The 17,621-nt window shown below is 40.9% G+C and overlaps 1 protein-coding gene across 1 annotated transcript in view; it reads right to left on the bottom strand.

Moving 5' to 3' along the window:
* Nucleotides 1–13,962: 13,962 nt before the first annotated feature.
* DCAF17 (DDB1 and CUL4 associated factor 17) overlaps nucleotides 13,963–17,621 on the bottom strand; it is a 497,543-nt gene continuing 493,884 nt past the window's right edge. Inside the window, exon 15 of the mRNA XM_086956119.1 lies at nucleotides 13,963–14,284. Within this exon, the coding sequence (XP_086812245.1) occupies nucleotides 14,150–14,284 (135 nt within the window). The 3' untranslated portion in view covers nucleotides 13,963–14,149. The remainder of the gene's footprint in view (nucleotides 14,285–17,621) is intronic.

Here is a 17,621-nt window from a genome sequence, read left to right as displayed (position 1 = left end):
GGTTTGTGTATTGTTGCTGTGAGCTGAGCTTGAGAGTATGAGCTAATGCGTGGGGTTTTGTGGTATATGTATTGTGGCTGTGAGGTAAACATGGGATTATGTATTATATGTTTGCTGGCTGTGAGAGTATAAATTGTACTTGGATTTATGAATTGTGGTTATGGTTTTAAAGAGTACTTGAAGTGCTATCATCTGTATATGAAGTGTATTCAGGATTATTAGCTTTGTTTAAGACTATGAATTCCTCTTGGGTTTATGGGACGTACATGGGGATATGAACTCTACCTGGGGTTATACAGTGTAGTTGTATTATGAGCTGAATTTAGGGTTACTAGCCGTACTTGGAGCTGTGAGTTGCACTTGTGCTAGCGGTTATGTGTTGTGTTGCACTTGTAGACCTGAGCTTCACTTGTGTTTATTGGCTTTAATTTGAGCTATGAGCTGTCCCAGAGTTTAAAATATGTATTTGGGTGTATGTGTTGTACTTGGGATTACTAGCTGCAGGACGGGCTATGAGCTGTTCCTGAGGTTGATAGCAAAATTTGAGTTTATGTGCTGTACTTTGGATTATTAGAACTTGGGGTTTAGAGTTGTTGAGTTTCTGCTTGTGCTTTAGGTAGACCTTTCTTTTCTACCCTCCTCGCAGTATGCTTCAGGTCGTGTTCCTCACATAATATCATTCACCATTGGGCTAAGACTGGAAGTTCTGTGGGAGATTGTCAGGTGGGGAGAATCCGCTATCAAGGTTGAGAGAGCCATGATCTCTCCATTCCAGCTCCTCAATTATATTGAGCAAAACATAGTATATACATGTATCAAGGGGCCACTGGGTTATGTTTAGAAAATCATGTTAACATAAACAGTGGATATTCTCTTTTTAGTTTGTAATGCATGTTTATAAAACATATCTTATCTAAATCATTTTTTTCTGCCATAACGTTTGTGTGCCTATTTTCAATCCTATGTATAAATATTAATATTGTTATTTCCATTTGTAGAGCGCAACTGTTACCAAAAATTTGTTCTGGTGCTGAAGCCACAACGATGTTCAGGAAAGAAAAGCATGGGTGATCAATTAGAGAGTATGAAGCCAGGTTTAAAGTGCTTTCCTGAAAGACAGTAAATCATCCATGGAACGTAACAGAAGAGGCAGAGTTCCTCGTTTTTTATAATGTAGATTGGTCTCATTTTCCGAGAAATAAAAAAAATGCTAAAAAGAACCAAGTGATACGATTTTATGTATCCATACAATTTTATGTATTAACTTTAAACTGTATCCTTCGGGACGTGGTCCGGTATGTACCATGCAAACTTAATAAAATATATTGTTAACAAAAAAGAACCAAGTGTAATTTTCAAGCTTTCGCAAGAAAATAGAGCAACTACTTTGACACATTACCTGGAAGAGTGTGCGCCCTACATTGTGGAGAGGCATATATGAACGGCAGTTAAACACACTTGATATGGCAATTTCTAAAGAGCATTCTATCTTCCATCTCTATCAATGTCTGTGTCTTGTCTCCTAATGCCTTCAGTGTCTTGTTAATCCATATCTATTCTCTCTTTACCAAGCCACACCAATTTTACACTTAGGATCCATTCATACCATTCCTCTCCTTAGACCTACAAAGGTCTCATTCAGGTTTCAGTCACTCTCGGCATTCCCATTACAAGTGGCTCATGAATTCTGATGGACCAGGGACTGGTAACTCCGGGGCGGGGAAATAAAGGGAGTTTATAGTGCTAATAGAGGAAGAATTAGATTTGATGGAGTCAAAACTTTCACCACAGTTCGTTTAGGGAAATTACGCAGTTGTGACTGACTAGTGCTTTCACCAGGGAGGACCCCAATCTATCCCGTCACCTGCCATCTGCCTTTTTCATAGAGGGGCTTCTCCCATCAACAGCACTTTCCAATAAACCTGTGGGTGAACATCTTTCCAGACCAGCAGCGTTACACTCATGGCTGGTGGGGTGTCCATCAGAGGGCATCTCCCGTAAAAGAAATAAAGGGGAGAACCAATCTCCTAGCATCCATAATTCACGTTTTTATCACTGGTCTATGCCTGGGCCAAATATCCAGTCGTTAATTATGAGTAAATGTAGCACTTAGTACTATGACAATGTTAGTCATGCTAGACCCCCTTTGAACGTTGACTTGCGATACTTGACAAGGGAGACGCGTGACTCTCGCCTGTTTCACAGCAAGGTATGCAGCATTGAGGCCAGCTTTTTAAAGAATGAGTGGGGTACTCTTTTTGGAACGATTTTCATTATGTATCGCATTCGGGGTAGTGACACCATTTTAATAAATGCACCCCAGACTAGTGGAAGCAAAGGTTTTGGGTCCCAGTAGAGTATATTGTAGTGTAGTTCCTATATTCCCAATAGGCTCTGCGCATTGGAATAACATATACTATAGTTTAGACCTAGGACTGAGGTCGACTAGGTCTCTATCGTATATATTAAACTTAATTGTGAGTGCCAGCTAGCTCAGAGGTCACTAGAAACTTTCTCGAATAAACAAGAAGGGATTAGTTTCTGACAACCGCATAAACATGACAACTATGTTTCCCAATAATAAGAAATCAATCTCTAGAGTCGCGGAAACATTAGATAACTATTTTACTCAGTCAATCGTGCATGCTTCGTTTCACCAGAGGTGCTGAGAAAATAGAGAGACGGGTGTTTTCAATAAAAAGTATTTATTGAACAGTCTTCTTTCTCAAGCATTAGAAATGTACTACTACAATCGTAATACTGGTTATAAAGTACAGGGCATATAATACGAAAAGTATTATAAAGTAGTACTGTAAAAGCATGATATGGTTTCTAAACCATAAGTTGCCTAAAACATATAGAATACATACAGTGATAAAAGAATGACTAAAAGTACTCAACTGGTGCTTCTAAAATACGCCTACCCCAGTGTACCTAACCTAAGTCTAGTACAAGGGAAGAAGTAAGTGAGGAGTAGTTTAAGTTTAGTATTTCTCTGCCAAGGATCTATCCAAGAATTCTCTAAGGGTCTAATCAGCTCCGTACCTTGGTTTTAGAATGAAGGAGGTCTTGTATCTCTCTCTCTCAGGACTCGATTTCTCAGCAACCCGCAAGGGTAGCCAAGAAACACTGGAGCTCAATTTCTCGGCAGGAGAAAAGACAGCATCTCTCAGTGCGTCGGCTGGAGGGTCTGCTTCCTTCGGCATGTTCCGTGAATTTTGCAGAAATTTCTAAATCTGACATCATGTCATTAATAGTCTCAAAGTCCCAATCATCAGAAAATGTGCTGGGTGATACACAGTCACTCAAAGAAACCTTGAACTGGTGTAGAATCTTCAGCAGCTCCACCGGGCCATAGATGTCATAATCAGTTCTGTAAAAAGGAGGGAGTGCAAGAACTGCTTGCACTGTTTCCAAAAGGCACTCCGATAGGAGATTGGACTCCTGAATTAAAGTTTCATCACAAGATTTCATGCAATTCAAACAAGCGTAGTCAATGGTTGTCTTTTTTGAAGGTTCATTTAATTTGTAGGTCACATATTATATCATCATAGTGACTCTTTTATGAAGCAATGCGTCAAATGTATTTTTTAATAACATCCATTGATCAATGCATCATCCCTATGCATTTCGGGCGGGGCCCTTCGTCAGGGGATAGCAAAAGATCTGCGAATAAATTAATTGGTATCAGGAAGGGGAGCTCGCAACCACGAGATAAATATTGCGGTCAAGAAAGTGAAATAATATCAAACATGCATTTATCGACGCTGGAGGGAAGTTAAAGAAGTGAAAAAAAGTCTTAGGTTGGCCAAGTGTGGAGTGAGAATAGAAACAACCGTGTCAATGGTGAAGAAGGTAAAACAAAAACACCCATTACGTGCATACTGGACTTTAAAACGACCTCGAGTGAACAGGAAAAAACGGAACCGTCGAACGTGTATAATATACCTTAGCGGCGTGCACTACAAAAAGAGCGACCTTGAGAGTGACAGTCAAACGAATGCGGGCTTACCAAATGTTCAGTGCAGCAACACGCGACGCGCCGGGTTGCCGGGGGTTAGTATGCGATCTAGTGAATGCGGAAGTAAATAAGCGGCCGTGACACTGAAAGTAAACAACGGACTTCCGTGAATGTTAGTGACATGATGGGCATGCCAATAATTCCAAGATATTGTTAAGGACCAGTCAAAACCTAATGTTGGCCGTGGCCTAATACTGTACAACACTAGCAAAGTGTAAAATCGATGAAAAGACATTATATGCGTTTGCAAATATAAACAAACACTCAGAATCAATGGTGGCGGCCATCTTAGAATGGTCAATCGTGGTATACAATCACTGTGGGTACCACCACAAACATGAAAATGAATCAATGTTAAATATTATAAGAGTGAGGAAGCTTGAGAAAAAATCATGATAGTGGAGGAAAGTAAGGTGAGCAAATAAAGAAAACCCGAAGGCCAAAAGTTGGGGGAAAATTTAACCAAAAGGGTTATGGCCAGGTGAGGGCCGGAGTGTGAAAAAAAGGTGATAACCGTTTAAGAATAAGGTAGAGACTGAGTAAAAACAAGGTAAAAAAGTAGACAAAAGAGGTGTGAGACATAGAGTAGTAGGACGTTAGATATTGAACAGAGAAGCGGGATATTGACATGTGAGTTCAGAGAGGGAAATGAAACAAATATGTGTACATTTGGTTAAATTTTCCCCCAACTTTTGGCCTTCTAACATTCACGGAAGTCCGTTGTTTACTTTCAGTGTCACGGCCGCTTATTTACTTCCGCATTCACTAGATCGCATACTAACCCCCGGCAACCCGGCGCGTCGCGTGTTGCTGCACTGAACATTTGGTAAGCCCGCATTCGTTTGACTGTCACTCTCAAGGTCGCTCTTTTTGTAGTGCACGCCGCTAAGGTATATTATACACGTTAGACGGTTCCGTTTTTTCCTGTTCACTCGAGGTCGTTTTAAAGTCCAGTATGCACATAATGGGTGTTTTTGTTTTACCTTCTTCACCATTGACACGGTTGTTTCTATTCTCACTCCACACTTGGCCAACCTAAGACTTTTTTTCACTTCTTTAACTTCCCTCCAGCGTCGATAAATGCATGTTTGATATTATTTCACTTTCTTGACCGCAATATTTATCTCGTGGTTGCGAGCTCCCCTTCCTGATACCAATTCATTTATTCGCAGATCGTTTGCTATCCCCTGACGAAGGGCCCCGCCCGAAATGCATAGGGATGATGCATTGATCAATGGATGTTATTAAAAAATACATTTGACGCATTGCTTCATAAAAGAGTCACTATGATGATATAATATGTGACCTACAAATTAAATGAACCTTCAAAAAAGACAACCATTGACTACGCTTGTTTGAATTGCATGAAATCTTGTGATGAAACTATAATTCAGGAGTCCAATCTCCTATCGGAGTGCCTTTTGGAAACAGTGCAAGCAGTTCTTGCACTCCCTCCTTTTTTTCAGTTTAAGCAACAGTCCTTACCGGCCGGAAGGGACTATTTCCCGGCACCCTAAAAGACCAACAATTCAGTCTATATTATTTACATTGATGAACATTTCCTACCACGAGTGCCGCCATCTCCACATTATTTTTGATAATCAGTTCTGTCCCATGCTATACCACCAGGTAAAGAAACGGCTGTGATGTTTACTGACGAGAGGTCTCTTCGTTCACAATGAGATGGTTTGTGAGGTTTTAGGACCAAGTTGATTTTCTGACTTGCTGTGCCCATTGTACTGTATTTTCCATCTATCATTTTTCCCAAGGTTAAAACCAGAATGAGCCAGATCAGGAGGACAAGTACACCTAACACAATCAAAAATTCAACCCATGGTGAAACCAGATATGTTTTTCCTAGTTGATGAAAGAGTTCTGTTATTTTTTCTTTGAAAGTTTTATTTGATGGCTTATCTTCAGGTTCACTGGGATCCTCAGAAAATGTATCAAAGTTGATAAAATAGCCAAAGGCAGTTCTGTCAATTGTTGGAATTGCATCAGGATTGTTATTAATCTTTGGAGTTGCTTCTTCCTTTGTCATATTGGTATAGTCAGAGGCTACATCATTGTAGACAGGAGTTTCTTGACGAACAGTTATTTGGGTCTCAAGAGGCACACGTTCCATTGCTTTGTTACATAGTCCTTCTTTTCTTACTGCAGGTTTATCAAAGGTGATACGTTTTTCAGTTTGAACCTCTTGGATAGTAGCGAGATTTGGTCTTCTGCTACATCTTGGGAGTCCACTGGGCCTACTGCTTATTATTGGCCACATGTTGTGGTTTGACCAGGTCGATGGACACAACTCTGTTCTCCCTTTTACCAGAAAGGGGCGGTAGTACTACTGATCTTGTTCCTTGGATTACCAAGACAGGTTCTGCTTTTCTGTAAGAAGGCCCAAATTCTTTCTTCACCGTGATCTTTTTCCTGACTAGATCCCTAATCTTTGGAATCCAGACAGGTCTTGCTGGGACAGGTGGTTTTTCTTCAGTGGTCGTTGGCTTCTGTATCGTTTTACTCAGACGTCTTCTTGTTTCATTTAAGTCCTGTAAAACAGCCAAACGATCTTTGACATCAAAGGGTTTTTGTTCCACCACTGAAGTTTGACAATCGAGGTCTTCGATTATCATTCTAGTACCAAATAGTAATTAATTTGGAGTGATTCCACCCAGAGAATTTCTTGGCAGATTGTTAAGACTACGTTGGACACTTATTAGTTGTCTGACCCATCCATCACCCGAACCTAATATCTTAGCTGTTATGGATTGCTTTATGTCACGGTTTTTTCTTTCCACTACCGCATTACCCTCAGGATGGAAGGGACTAGAATACCGCAATGCAACGCCCAAGCTAGCTATGGCCTCTTTGTAAGCTCGAGAGCTAAACGCAAGACCCTGGTCAGAATGTAGCGTGCCGATTGCGTATGTGCTGATAAAGACTCGCAAATCCTTTAAAACAGTTCTGGCGTCAGCCGAGCGCTGGGGCCCTGGGGCCACATCCTGATAAATCTTGTGCAGGAATCCACTGCGACCATGATATATTTATAGTTGCCATCCCTTGTTAAGGGACCACAGTGGTCCAGGTAAACGCACGCTAGTGGTTTATCTGAGAACAGAAGGGGCGTTTGTGCAGGTTGTTTCACTGTAGAAACTTTCATTTTTTGACAGATTTCACATTCTAGAACATAGTTTCTAGTTTGTTTCCTCTTGCGTGGCCACCAATATCTCTGTTTTAATAATGATACTGTGGCGGAAACTCCTGCGTGTGCAGAGGTGAGCCCTTCATGTGCTGCTAAGATTAGTCCTAACCTATGTTCCATGTTTGGAATTGCCCTATCCCCCACTCCAGGGATTTGAGCAAAAGGAACATTATTTGCATCGGTTATATATGATTACTTTACTGTAAAGCCTTTTGGGAGTGTCTCACAACTGTCTTTGACTGAAGCAGTGACAGCTTGCATTATTTCGCTGTCTATTTTTGTTTTTGACAGAGTGATTGCTGCTACGGAAGCCATTTGCACAGCTGCCTTTGCGGCTTAATCAGCCAATGAATTCCCTGCAACATGAACGCCATCACGCTGATGACTCAGTGTATGAATCACTTGAGTCTTTTGTAGTTCTTTCTGCAAAAGAACTACGTGTTCCTAAAGCGTTTTATGCTTAATTGTGCCACCTTTTGCGTCTTTGAAACCGTTTTGAACCCAGTTCTGCAGATACTCATTGTAAGATTGTACGCAGTAATATGAATCGCACACTATCAGTGTGGGGAATTCGCGATCAGTATTTTCAAGCACCATCTTGAAAGCCTGTAGTTCAGCTCGCTGAGCTGTACAGTCTCCGAGTGATTGAGTTTTTGTGACCATAGGTCTGAATTTGCCTTTGCGCCAGCGACCTTTAACAATCGCGCATGCAGCACTATAGGCTTGTTTACCCCCAATTGCGGGCTGTGCTGATCTATCTTTATATATTATACATCCGTAATGTTCTAGAGGCAGAATCTCGGTCGGCAGAGGACATTCGTGTAAGTATTGTAAAAATTCTTGAGTTTTCAAATAGGGGTCAAAGACGTATTTAACGCCTGTTGCAGCAAGAGAGTTAACCCATTGTATCCATCTCGGATGTAAAGCTTTTGCATTTGGAATGCTTGCTTTTGTCACTACCTCTAAGGCAGGTACAGGTGTAACGATCATTATATGCGTTTTCACTGTGCGAGAGCTCTCTCTTTTGCTACTGCAGTTTGAACCGCTGTCAGAATTTTTTTCTGTTAAAGTGAATTTTATTTCAGCTTGTGTGTACAAGTGTGATTTGTATGCTATTGGTACCTTTTCACCTTCCTTAAAGGTCAGGTAGGTGAATCCGCATCTCCCTGGGATGATTCGGATCACAAGGTTGCGCACGTTGTTGCGTGTTTCTAACTGTGTTTTTGCTAACGTCTGTTTGCACTGAACGCAAAATTTCTGTGTGTGTTTGAGTCCAATTAGTTGGTTTAAAATCAGGTTTGATTAATTCGTAGAGAGGTTTAACCATTTCTGCGTAATTCAGAACGTAAGTTCTTCGAAAATTCAGGAAACCTAGAATTGACTACATTTTTCAGCATCTTTGGAGGTTGGAGCAGCGCACATTTCACTAGAAAGTTAGCTGCCAGGATTTTGCCTTCACTTGATAACTCGTAGCCTAGAAATAGGACGTTGAGGTCGGCAATTCGTGATTTCTTAAAATTGAATTTATACGATCAGATGCGAACCCAAGTATTTTGGTGTTCACCCTTTTCAAGTGCCTGTCCAAGTCGTCATCTGTAAGATAGATGTCATCCAGATAAGATAATGCCTCCTCATCGTACGTTTGTAGTAACTCTGTTACTCTGGCTGAAAATAACCCTGGACTATTCTTGAATCCCTGGGGGAGACGGCAAAATTGTCGCTGTGTCCCCATAATTGAGAAAGCGGTCAAATACCTGCTTTCAGGTGCAATGTTTTGACAGAAAAACCCATTTGAAATATCTAATGTGGTTTTATATGTTTTCCGCACAATGTTATTCATCAATGCTGCACTATGTGCATTTTGTACTGCAAATGTTTTGCAACAGGAGTTTAAATGTCTGTAATCCAATACTAGACGATATGAATTGTCTGGTTTGGAGACAAGAAACAAAGGATTGTTCATTGACGAGGTGCATGTTTCAATCACCCCTTGGTATTCAAGTTGATTTAAAATCTCCCTGACTTGTTTTTTAGCTTCTTGCTTAACTGGATACTGCCTTTGTGCAGTAAGTTGATTTTTTAACTGTATTTTATGGTGAGGAGAGTCCTCATCTCATCCTACATGACTTTTATATAATGCTGAAGCCTGAGCTACTGCCCATTTTCTGGCATCTGTGTATTTTTTATGAATTGGAATGTCATTTGAGAAGGCTGGCATTATTATCTCTTCGCCATGTGAGCACTCCCTGACAGACTCAGGTGGCCAGTCTTATTCAGCTAGAAGAATGTCATAGCCCTTAGAGAGCTTCTTATTTTTCTTGTTATGTCCCCCTCCATCCGGAGTGTTACGTCATATAACTTGTGAGGTACAATAACCTTGGTGTCGGCAGTTTCAACTTGAATGCATTCATTCAAGTCCACTGTCTCCAGATGATCCATCAGGATCTTGCGAACTATGGTGACTTCTGCTGCGCTTTCTAGCATTGTCTGAGCCCACTCCCCGTTCTTGAGTTGTGTCCTCAAGATCCTCGGCATGTCTGGTCTTTAACCTTGCTACCTTCTTTTTGGTGAATTGAGTTTTTTATTTTTTTGGAACGTGCTGTTCTTCTTTGGACTTCACGCGTTCCTCTTTCTATTCTGATCGTCCTCTCCTCTCGGATTTCTGCGAGGAACTCTGAAAGGTACAAGAGAAACGTGTATCAGTATCTAGATATCTATCAGGTTTTCTTAAAGTATCCCTATTTCTAAGGTTATACCTTTTTTCAGAGGGCTCCCGTTGGGGAGACCTGCCTCAACGTTGGGGAGATCTTCCTCTGGACTGAGAAAGTCTCTCTTTAGGAAGTGTTTGTTTAGTAGTTTCCCACTTCTTTTTAGGGGTAGTGAGATTATTTTTATAAACATCTTTTCAGGATTCTCTGTTAATTCGGGTTTTACTGGTTTCCCACCCAAACTATCTCTTCATAGTTCTTCTTAAGATTTTTCAATAATTCTAGCAAGCTCATATGGTTGGTCTGTTATATCTGTTTCTTTTAACTTTTGGCGGATTGTCACTGAAGCTGCTTCACCTTTAATGTTGGCTAATAATATAGCAGAGACCTGTTTGAAATCTTTCAGTAATTTCATACCTAGATTTAAGGCCGGTTCTGGACCATATTCATTTTGAATCTGCCTCAGAACGTCTGGTATTACCGCCATGGACGGTACACCATGTGTTTTTATGTAGTTTGAAGCAAAGACTGTACCCCAAGTGTCACAGTCCTCCACATGTGGTGCTATCACCATTGGTAAACAGATTGTCAGAATTCTGTGTTTCTCATGAGGTTTACTATCAGGGAATACTGCCTCTATTTGAGTCATTTTCTGAGCTAACCAGAACGGAATTTGTTCCCTCTTTGCGGGCAATTTACCAATGACTGATTGTATAGTCTGTGGTGTGATTTTGTTAGTATTCCCCTGGTGAGGGGTGTGCTGTGGAATCCTTACAGCTGGTTGGACTGTTAACGTCCTAATGACATATTTAACCAATTGTCCATGTATTTTGATTAATTGTTTCAGCTGAGCTAACAGTTCTCGGCCTGTCATATTTTCTATGTCAGGATGTGGTGTATAGCTGGCTAGTACCGACCATGTAGCTCCTGGTCTACCTAGTAGACCGAGCCTGGTATTGTGATTTTGATGTTTTAGGGCGCCTTTAAACCAGAGCTGATGCTCTTGGTAAGTTAGTGGAATTTCAACGTCCTCGAAAGGAACGTATTCCGCTGGAGGTTCCTCTACTTTATAGTAGTGTAACTCGTGTGTTACTGGATTTGCTGTAGGAAACAGAACCCATGAGTAGAATACCTCTGTCTGCCGATATTCATGTGCCTCTATAACAAAGATTACTTTACCACCTCTTGATAATACTCCATTTTCTATAAGTTTTATAGTTATGGTTTTCCTTATATTTGCCAAAATGAATATTGCATCCAGGTCATTTTGTTGGAGACTTGTGTCATCTAAGACTGCTTGAGCTGCTACTCTAGCCCTCTCCCTTTCTTCGTCACTCTCCAACATTTTGTCGACCGGGGGTTTTTGCAGAGCAAAGTTTCAAGGAAACAAAGATTAGGTGCACAATATTTTGAAACACTGTATCCTTCAAGATTGAACAAACCAAAAACGAATATATAGGATTTTTCGTCCTACTCAGTTTTGGCGGATATTAACCTTTTACCCACTCCCGATGTCTATTGGAGTATTTTACGGGAAAAAGGGGTCTGTGTGAAAAGCACGACTGAGTTACTCTAGTATCTAGCATTCAATTATCGCCTTACCAAACGTTGGGTGCCATGTAGTGTAGTTCCTATATTCCCAATAGGCTCTGCACATTGGAATAACATATACTATAGTTTGGACGTAGAACTGAGGTCGACTAGGTCTCTATCGTATATATTAAACTTAATTGTGAGTGCCAGCTAGCTCAGAGGTCACTAGAAACTTTCTCGAATAAACAAGAAGGGATTAGTTTCTGACAACCGCATAAACTTGACAACTATGTTTCCCAAGAATAAGAAATCAATCTCTAGAGTCGCGGAAACATTAGATAACTATTTTACTCAGCCAATCGTGCATGTCTAGTTTCACCAGAGGTGCTGAAAAAATAGAGAGACGGGCGTTTTCAATACAATACTGGTTATAAAGTACAGGGCATTTAATACGAAAAGTATTATAAAGTAGTACTGTAAAAGCATGATATGGTTTCTAAGCCATAAGTTGCCTAAAACGTATAAAATACATACAGTGATAAAAGAATGACTAAAAGTACTCAACTGGCGTTTCTAAAATATGCCTACCCCAGTGTACCTAACCTAAGTTTAGTACAAGAGAATAAGTAAGTGAGGAGTAGTTTAAGTTTAGTATTTCTCTGTCAAGGATCTATCCAAGAATTCTCGAAGGGTCTAATCAGCACCGTACCTTGGTTTTAGAATGAAGGAGGTCTTGTATCTCTCTCTCAGGACTCGATTTCCCAGCAACCCGCAAGGGTAGCCTGGAAACACTGGAGCTGGATTTCTCGGCAGGAGAAAAGACAGCGTCTCTCAGTGTGTCAGCTGGAGGGTCGGCTTCCTTCAGCACTTGCTGCTGCACGGCGTTGGGCAAGTAGTTAGTCGATCTGCTCCAAACCACTGTGTGTTTGTCTGGGCAAATGTAGGCATATTTATACTTTGAAGTTGCCGAATTTGACGTATGATTGGACTTAATAATGTCACTCAAAGACGCAGTTCTGTGAAAACTCCATGATTTCCTAGATAAATTAGTATTCAGGCGAGGGGGAAGTCCCTAGCTATTGAAGGCGCGTTTTTCTAAGAAATCGTTGTTGATTCTCAGAACTTAGTGGAAGTAGCCATGTCGTATTTGGGCTGCATAGGCTCAGACTAAATATGGTAATGATTTCTATGCCTATATAAGGATCGGGTAATTTATACCTATATAAGGGCATGAATCGGGAAAATTACACTAGGGTCCTAGATTCATTTACAACAATATCTCTTTTCAGTTTGCAATATGAATTCCTAGATATTGCAAGCCCTCAGTCGGCTTTATCTAGGCTGACTGAGTTGCCCTTTCTTCCACGTCGTCTTTGTTCCTAATCAGAAATACGAACAGCGTAGGTCAGTTCACGGAGCGGATTCCAACTTTTGCAGGATTGACATTACCCTTTGGCCTGACCTGTTGGGATAACTTATGAGAATCAGGAAGTCATTCACGTACAGAGACATCTAGCCTTCCAGGTCTGGTGTCCATCGAATCTGCAATGTCCTTACCTTGTTGCGGCCAGGCTACTAGGGGTTCTATGGCCAACGCAAACAATATAGGTGAGAAAAAGCAGACCCGGTGCTTGCTGCATCTGATTACAAAGGGGTCTGACAATATTCTGTTTAACTATACTCATGCCGCTGGGCTGTCTCTAGTGTAATAGCTGGCTAAAAAATGTGGCCCAATATTCATGCAAGAGAGTCCAAGGCACAGATGTTACCAGCCCACGCTATTGAAAGCTTTTATGAAATCGATAGATAGCATCACCCGTGGACCTCAGATCTTCCTGCTATTGTCAGGACACTGAAAAAACATCTTATATTCTGTCTCCTGGAACTCTGCAGTGCAGCATAAAGTCACTTTGGTCCGGATAGATCCGTGTATAAGTGGATTATGTTTTAAAAGTCGACTCATCAGGATTTATATTTCTGTGGCCATGTAATATATTGGTCTGTAGCAACTGCGATTCCGTGTTCTTTAGAAATGCAAAATAGTCCCTCATGCACTAATAAGCAAGCACTACACTGGAGGTGGAATGATACACCAACCAACCAACAGCAGGAGGTGAGAGAAAAATACTCCTTTGGATGGAGCCGAAGCCACTCATGTATATTTGAAAGAACCAGTAAAAATAGGTCACCAGACAGCTACTCTGACAAACCAGACCTAAAAGGGCTTGGAAAGGCACATAGGATTATTGCTGGGGTATTTTAAGTGTGTGTGGTTAAGAAAGACAGACAATGGGGAGAGGTCCCGATAGCGCTCATTTACAGTCACATTCCATTTCTGTGCAGAGAAATGCAATGCTCTTCCCCTCTTCGCCCTGCCACAGTCAGGATTTATGCACAAGTGAAATGCTGCTTCTCCTGATCTTGTCTACCACTAGCACGTTAACAGATAAGACAATTCCTGCTCTGAGACGATCACCTCATGAAAACCACCAATACAAAAACACTTTGAGACTTGATCTTTTATAGTTCACAATATTCAGACAATTCTTGACAGTCACATGAGAAATAAACAAAATCCACCTTTACAAAGACTGCATGCAACACAGTAGCTTTAGACACGTGTATTTACAAAACTATGCACAGTATAAAAATGAATCTGACTAAAAGACAAGTAAACTGGCGATGTCGCGATTATTCGCCTCCCAGGTTGCTGTCGTCGGCCGGATTGGAGACCATTTTGTAAACGTAGCAGCAGAAGACTCTGTTGGGCTTCTGTTCTATGTGTATCACTGTGTCTCTGTCGAAGTAAACTTCATGGCTGTAAGTCTAAAATCAGTAAGCAAAAGCAATTTACAATATAAACCTGTAATCAGACCGGCCTATAATTTATGTACGATAATGTTACTTTAATTTCCTGATTGAAACTCTCTTTTACCAAACAACCTACAATCACTCGTTATGTTTTTTCCTGTGGAAACACAGTTAGAACATTGTATGAATCCTAAATTCATGGATTTTCAGCCATGAAAGAGTAAGTCAAGCCCAGATGAAAATGGTCAGAGAGCTACATCCAGTATCTATGTTCTTTTGTTGGTATGTGACTCCTTGTTTGAGGGTGGACAACGTCATTAGATGTTTGGTGACTACTACAGTATTTCTGCTTCTGACCACAGTATGCATAAGTGCCAATATTCAGGCCCATCTCAATAGTCATGCCAATTCCGAATACCTGCAGCCAATGTGGCAATGGTTTCATTGAGTAATTTGGTACAGGAATAAGAGCCAGTGCCCAGAGCTCTGCTCAGAAGCCGGCGCTATAAAACGTCGGCATGCCTAATACCAAGGCTGTGTGATCTTGATCCTGTCATTTTAATCCACTTCTACACACAACCTGCCCCTTTATCTCACCCATGCAGGTTCCTGCTTTCTCTTTTCAGCCTGTCTCTTCCTCCTTCTTAGCCCTGTCTTTGTCTTCCCTCTTTTGCTCTCAGTCACTATCTGATGAGAAAAATAAGTGCTGGTCCTCACAAATGAGTACCGGTGTGCCTCACCTGCGACCACTGGCTCAATTTAAGTATTGATGGATCCAATGGCACTTAAAAAAGGCTGAGAGATGGAAGCTTGGTATAATATCAAGCAAAAATTATATGATTCAGACAGCAATGTTCTATCCACCAATTTTAAATCCCTGGTAATGAAGGAATACTGCTTTTTTCATGCTCTCATTAACCAATGTGACACGCTTTGGCCAACCTTCCAATGAATGACTCAATAGTGCTCTGGGCATTAGTAAATTAAGTCCAATTATCTAACCACAATGGTTTTTATATGTAGTATTGCACTGAACTTGACCATACACTACAATGACCCTGAAGAGAACCCACCCATTGACCTCCGATCAGCCTTATAACCACACCTTTGCCTTCTAGCGTACACCAACTCTATCATTACTACGTCCCCCTCCCACACCCCTTCCTCAGATAGTCCCCTTCTCCTCCGCACTCCTCTATTCTGGGTCCTACCTCTCTAATGTAAACGCCTACCCAGTAATACACCACTTTGCTTTGACACTAGGGACACACTACACAAATCCCTTCCATAAATACATACAGCAGTCATTATTTGAAAGAAGAGTTGTGCATTAAAATGGCATCCCTTTCCAACTGACCGTGCCCACTGGCCGGGAAAAACACTAGAACTGTTCATCATCATTCTGCCAGTCCTGACAAATGCTTCCTGGAGAAATATGTCACTTCTTTCTTAAAGAGGCCCATCCTAATCCCAGCAGTAGGAGAACGTCTGCAAAGCTCTTTACAGTGTCTAGCAAATACCAACCATGCACAAGAAAAGCTCCAAGAAAAGGTAATTGATAGTAGGTTGCAGGTCAACTGGGTAGGAAAAACCTTTGAACAACTGTAATCAGGACTCTGCTCATGCAACTAAACAGAACAGTCTCAATGCTATTACTAGCACTGTTGGCGAGTCTCTCCTGCACCCCTGGAATTCCATGGACTTTGCACAGGGCACTGTCCATGAGGAAAGTAATAGTTTGCAGTCAGTTTAATTTCTTGCTTAAACTCTTCTCCTAAACCCCAAAATCAAAGGGCTTCCTGTGTATGATGCTCGGGTCCTGAGGCAGCAAAAAAAAAAAAGCTCTTAAAAATAATTTTAGTACCGAAAATATCAGTTTCATGGTTCTTGACAAAGAGGCGGGCCACTGCTGTGGAGCAGCAGTTGCTACATGGCTATCACATAAGTTCTTTAAACGTGTTCTTAGAAGATAAATACAACTGAACAAACAAGGACAGTATATACTCCTGCTTTAACTGAACGTACGTCACTTGGTTTTCACTGAGTTCTCTAAGTTTCTCTCTCCGTCATTCTCTATTAGGTACAGCAATCCGACAACTGATTAAATTAACTACATTTTAAATAACTGCAACAGGAGACAGAGTACATGTATGTGCGTCACGAAGAGTTGAGTATATGCACAGGGGGTTTGGGTATACATCATTTGTGCTGCTCAGAAATATTTTCTAGCTCCTCAAAAGCAATATCACCAAACTTTCAACTGAAACAGTTTTCGTTAAGGCAGCAACAGGCTGTGCAGCCTAAAGGCAATATAGACAAAAATATATCACAGTAACATATACAAACGTATTGGGCTCTACCCCGAACACAAGTACTTTTTCCGTTTTGTGGACAAGGTGGAGGTGCACACCTTTTTTTCACTAAAGGATTAGAAAATAGTCAAAATAATGGTGGCTGCCTCTATATTCACAGACATCATCGCTGAAGAATGTGTAAAAACTCATGAAGCTTGATACTGTAAGGGTCTTGACCTGTTTTATTTCACTTTATTTGCGTAAGTAGAACTCCAGGAGCCAATACCTTAGACAAGTACCAGCAAAGCCAATGTTGAAACAATTGATTTAGGGCCATATGTAGGTAATATGTGTTTTGCGATTCTCAAATAGCGATTTTTAGGGAATCGCAATTAGAGAATCGCAAAACGCAATGTGGGTAGGATTAGCAAAATATTTTGCGAATTCCACCTATTCCTTATATGCGAATAGCAAATTGAGATTTACAAATAAGTAATACCTTCCCATTCATTCCTATGGGCTAGAAGGCCCATAGGAATGAATGGGAAGACATTCTCAATTTGAGATTCTCAATTAGAGAATCGCAAATTGAGAATGTAATTTCAAGGTTGCAAGGGTGTCAATAGGACACCCTCTTTCACCCCTGAAATAAACATGTGTGCACATGTGGCACACATACATACGCTAAGGACATGTATGTGCGCCACATGGCACTTTGAAAAATGCAAAAAAGTGCATTTTTTATAGAAATTGCAAATTACCACCAACCTGAAGTTGGTGGTAATTTGTGATTCCTTAAGCCAAAATCGCACAACTTGGGTGCTTACTACATTGCATTTAAGGAATCGCAATTTGGAATTCCTTAAATGCATTCGCAAAATAAGGAATCGCAAATTTTGCGATTCCTTATTTTGCGAGTGGGTTTTTGTGTGCTACATAGCACACTGCCCAAATTGCGATCGCAAATGCAGAAATTCTGCTAATTTCTGCTTTTGTGATCGCAATTGGGCTACCTACATATGGCCCATAATTCTTTCCTGCAAGCCTGTGATTGGTTA

Source organism: Lissotriton vulgaris, chromosome 2_1 (genome assembly GCF_964263255.1).
Source record: "Lissotriton vulgaris chromosome 2_1, aLisVul1.2, whole genome shotgun sequence".
NCBI classification, from domain to species: domain Eukaryota; kingdom Metazoa; phylum Chordata; class Amphibia; order Caudata; family Salamandridae; genus Lissotriton; species Lissotriton vulgaris.
This window is presented reverse-complemented; position numbering and strand designations above follow the sequence as displayed.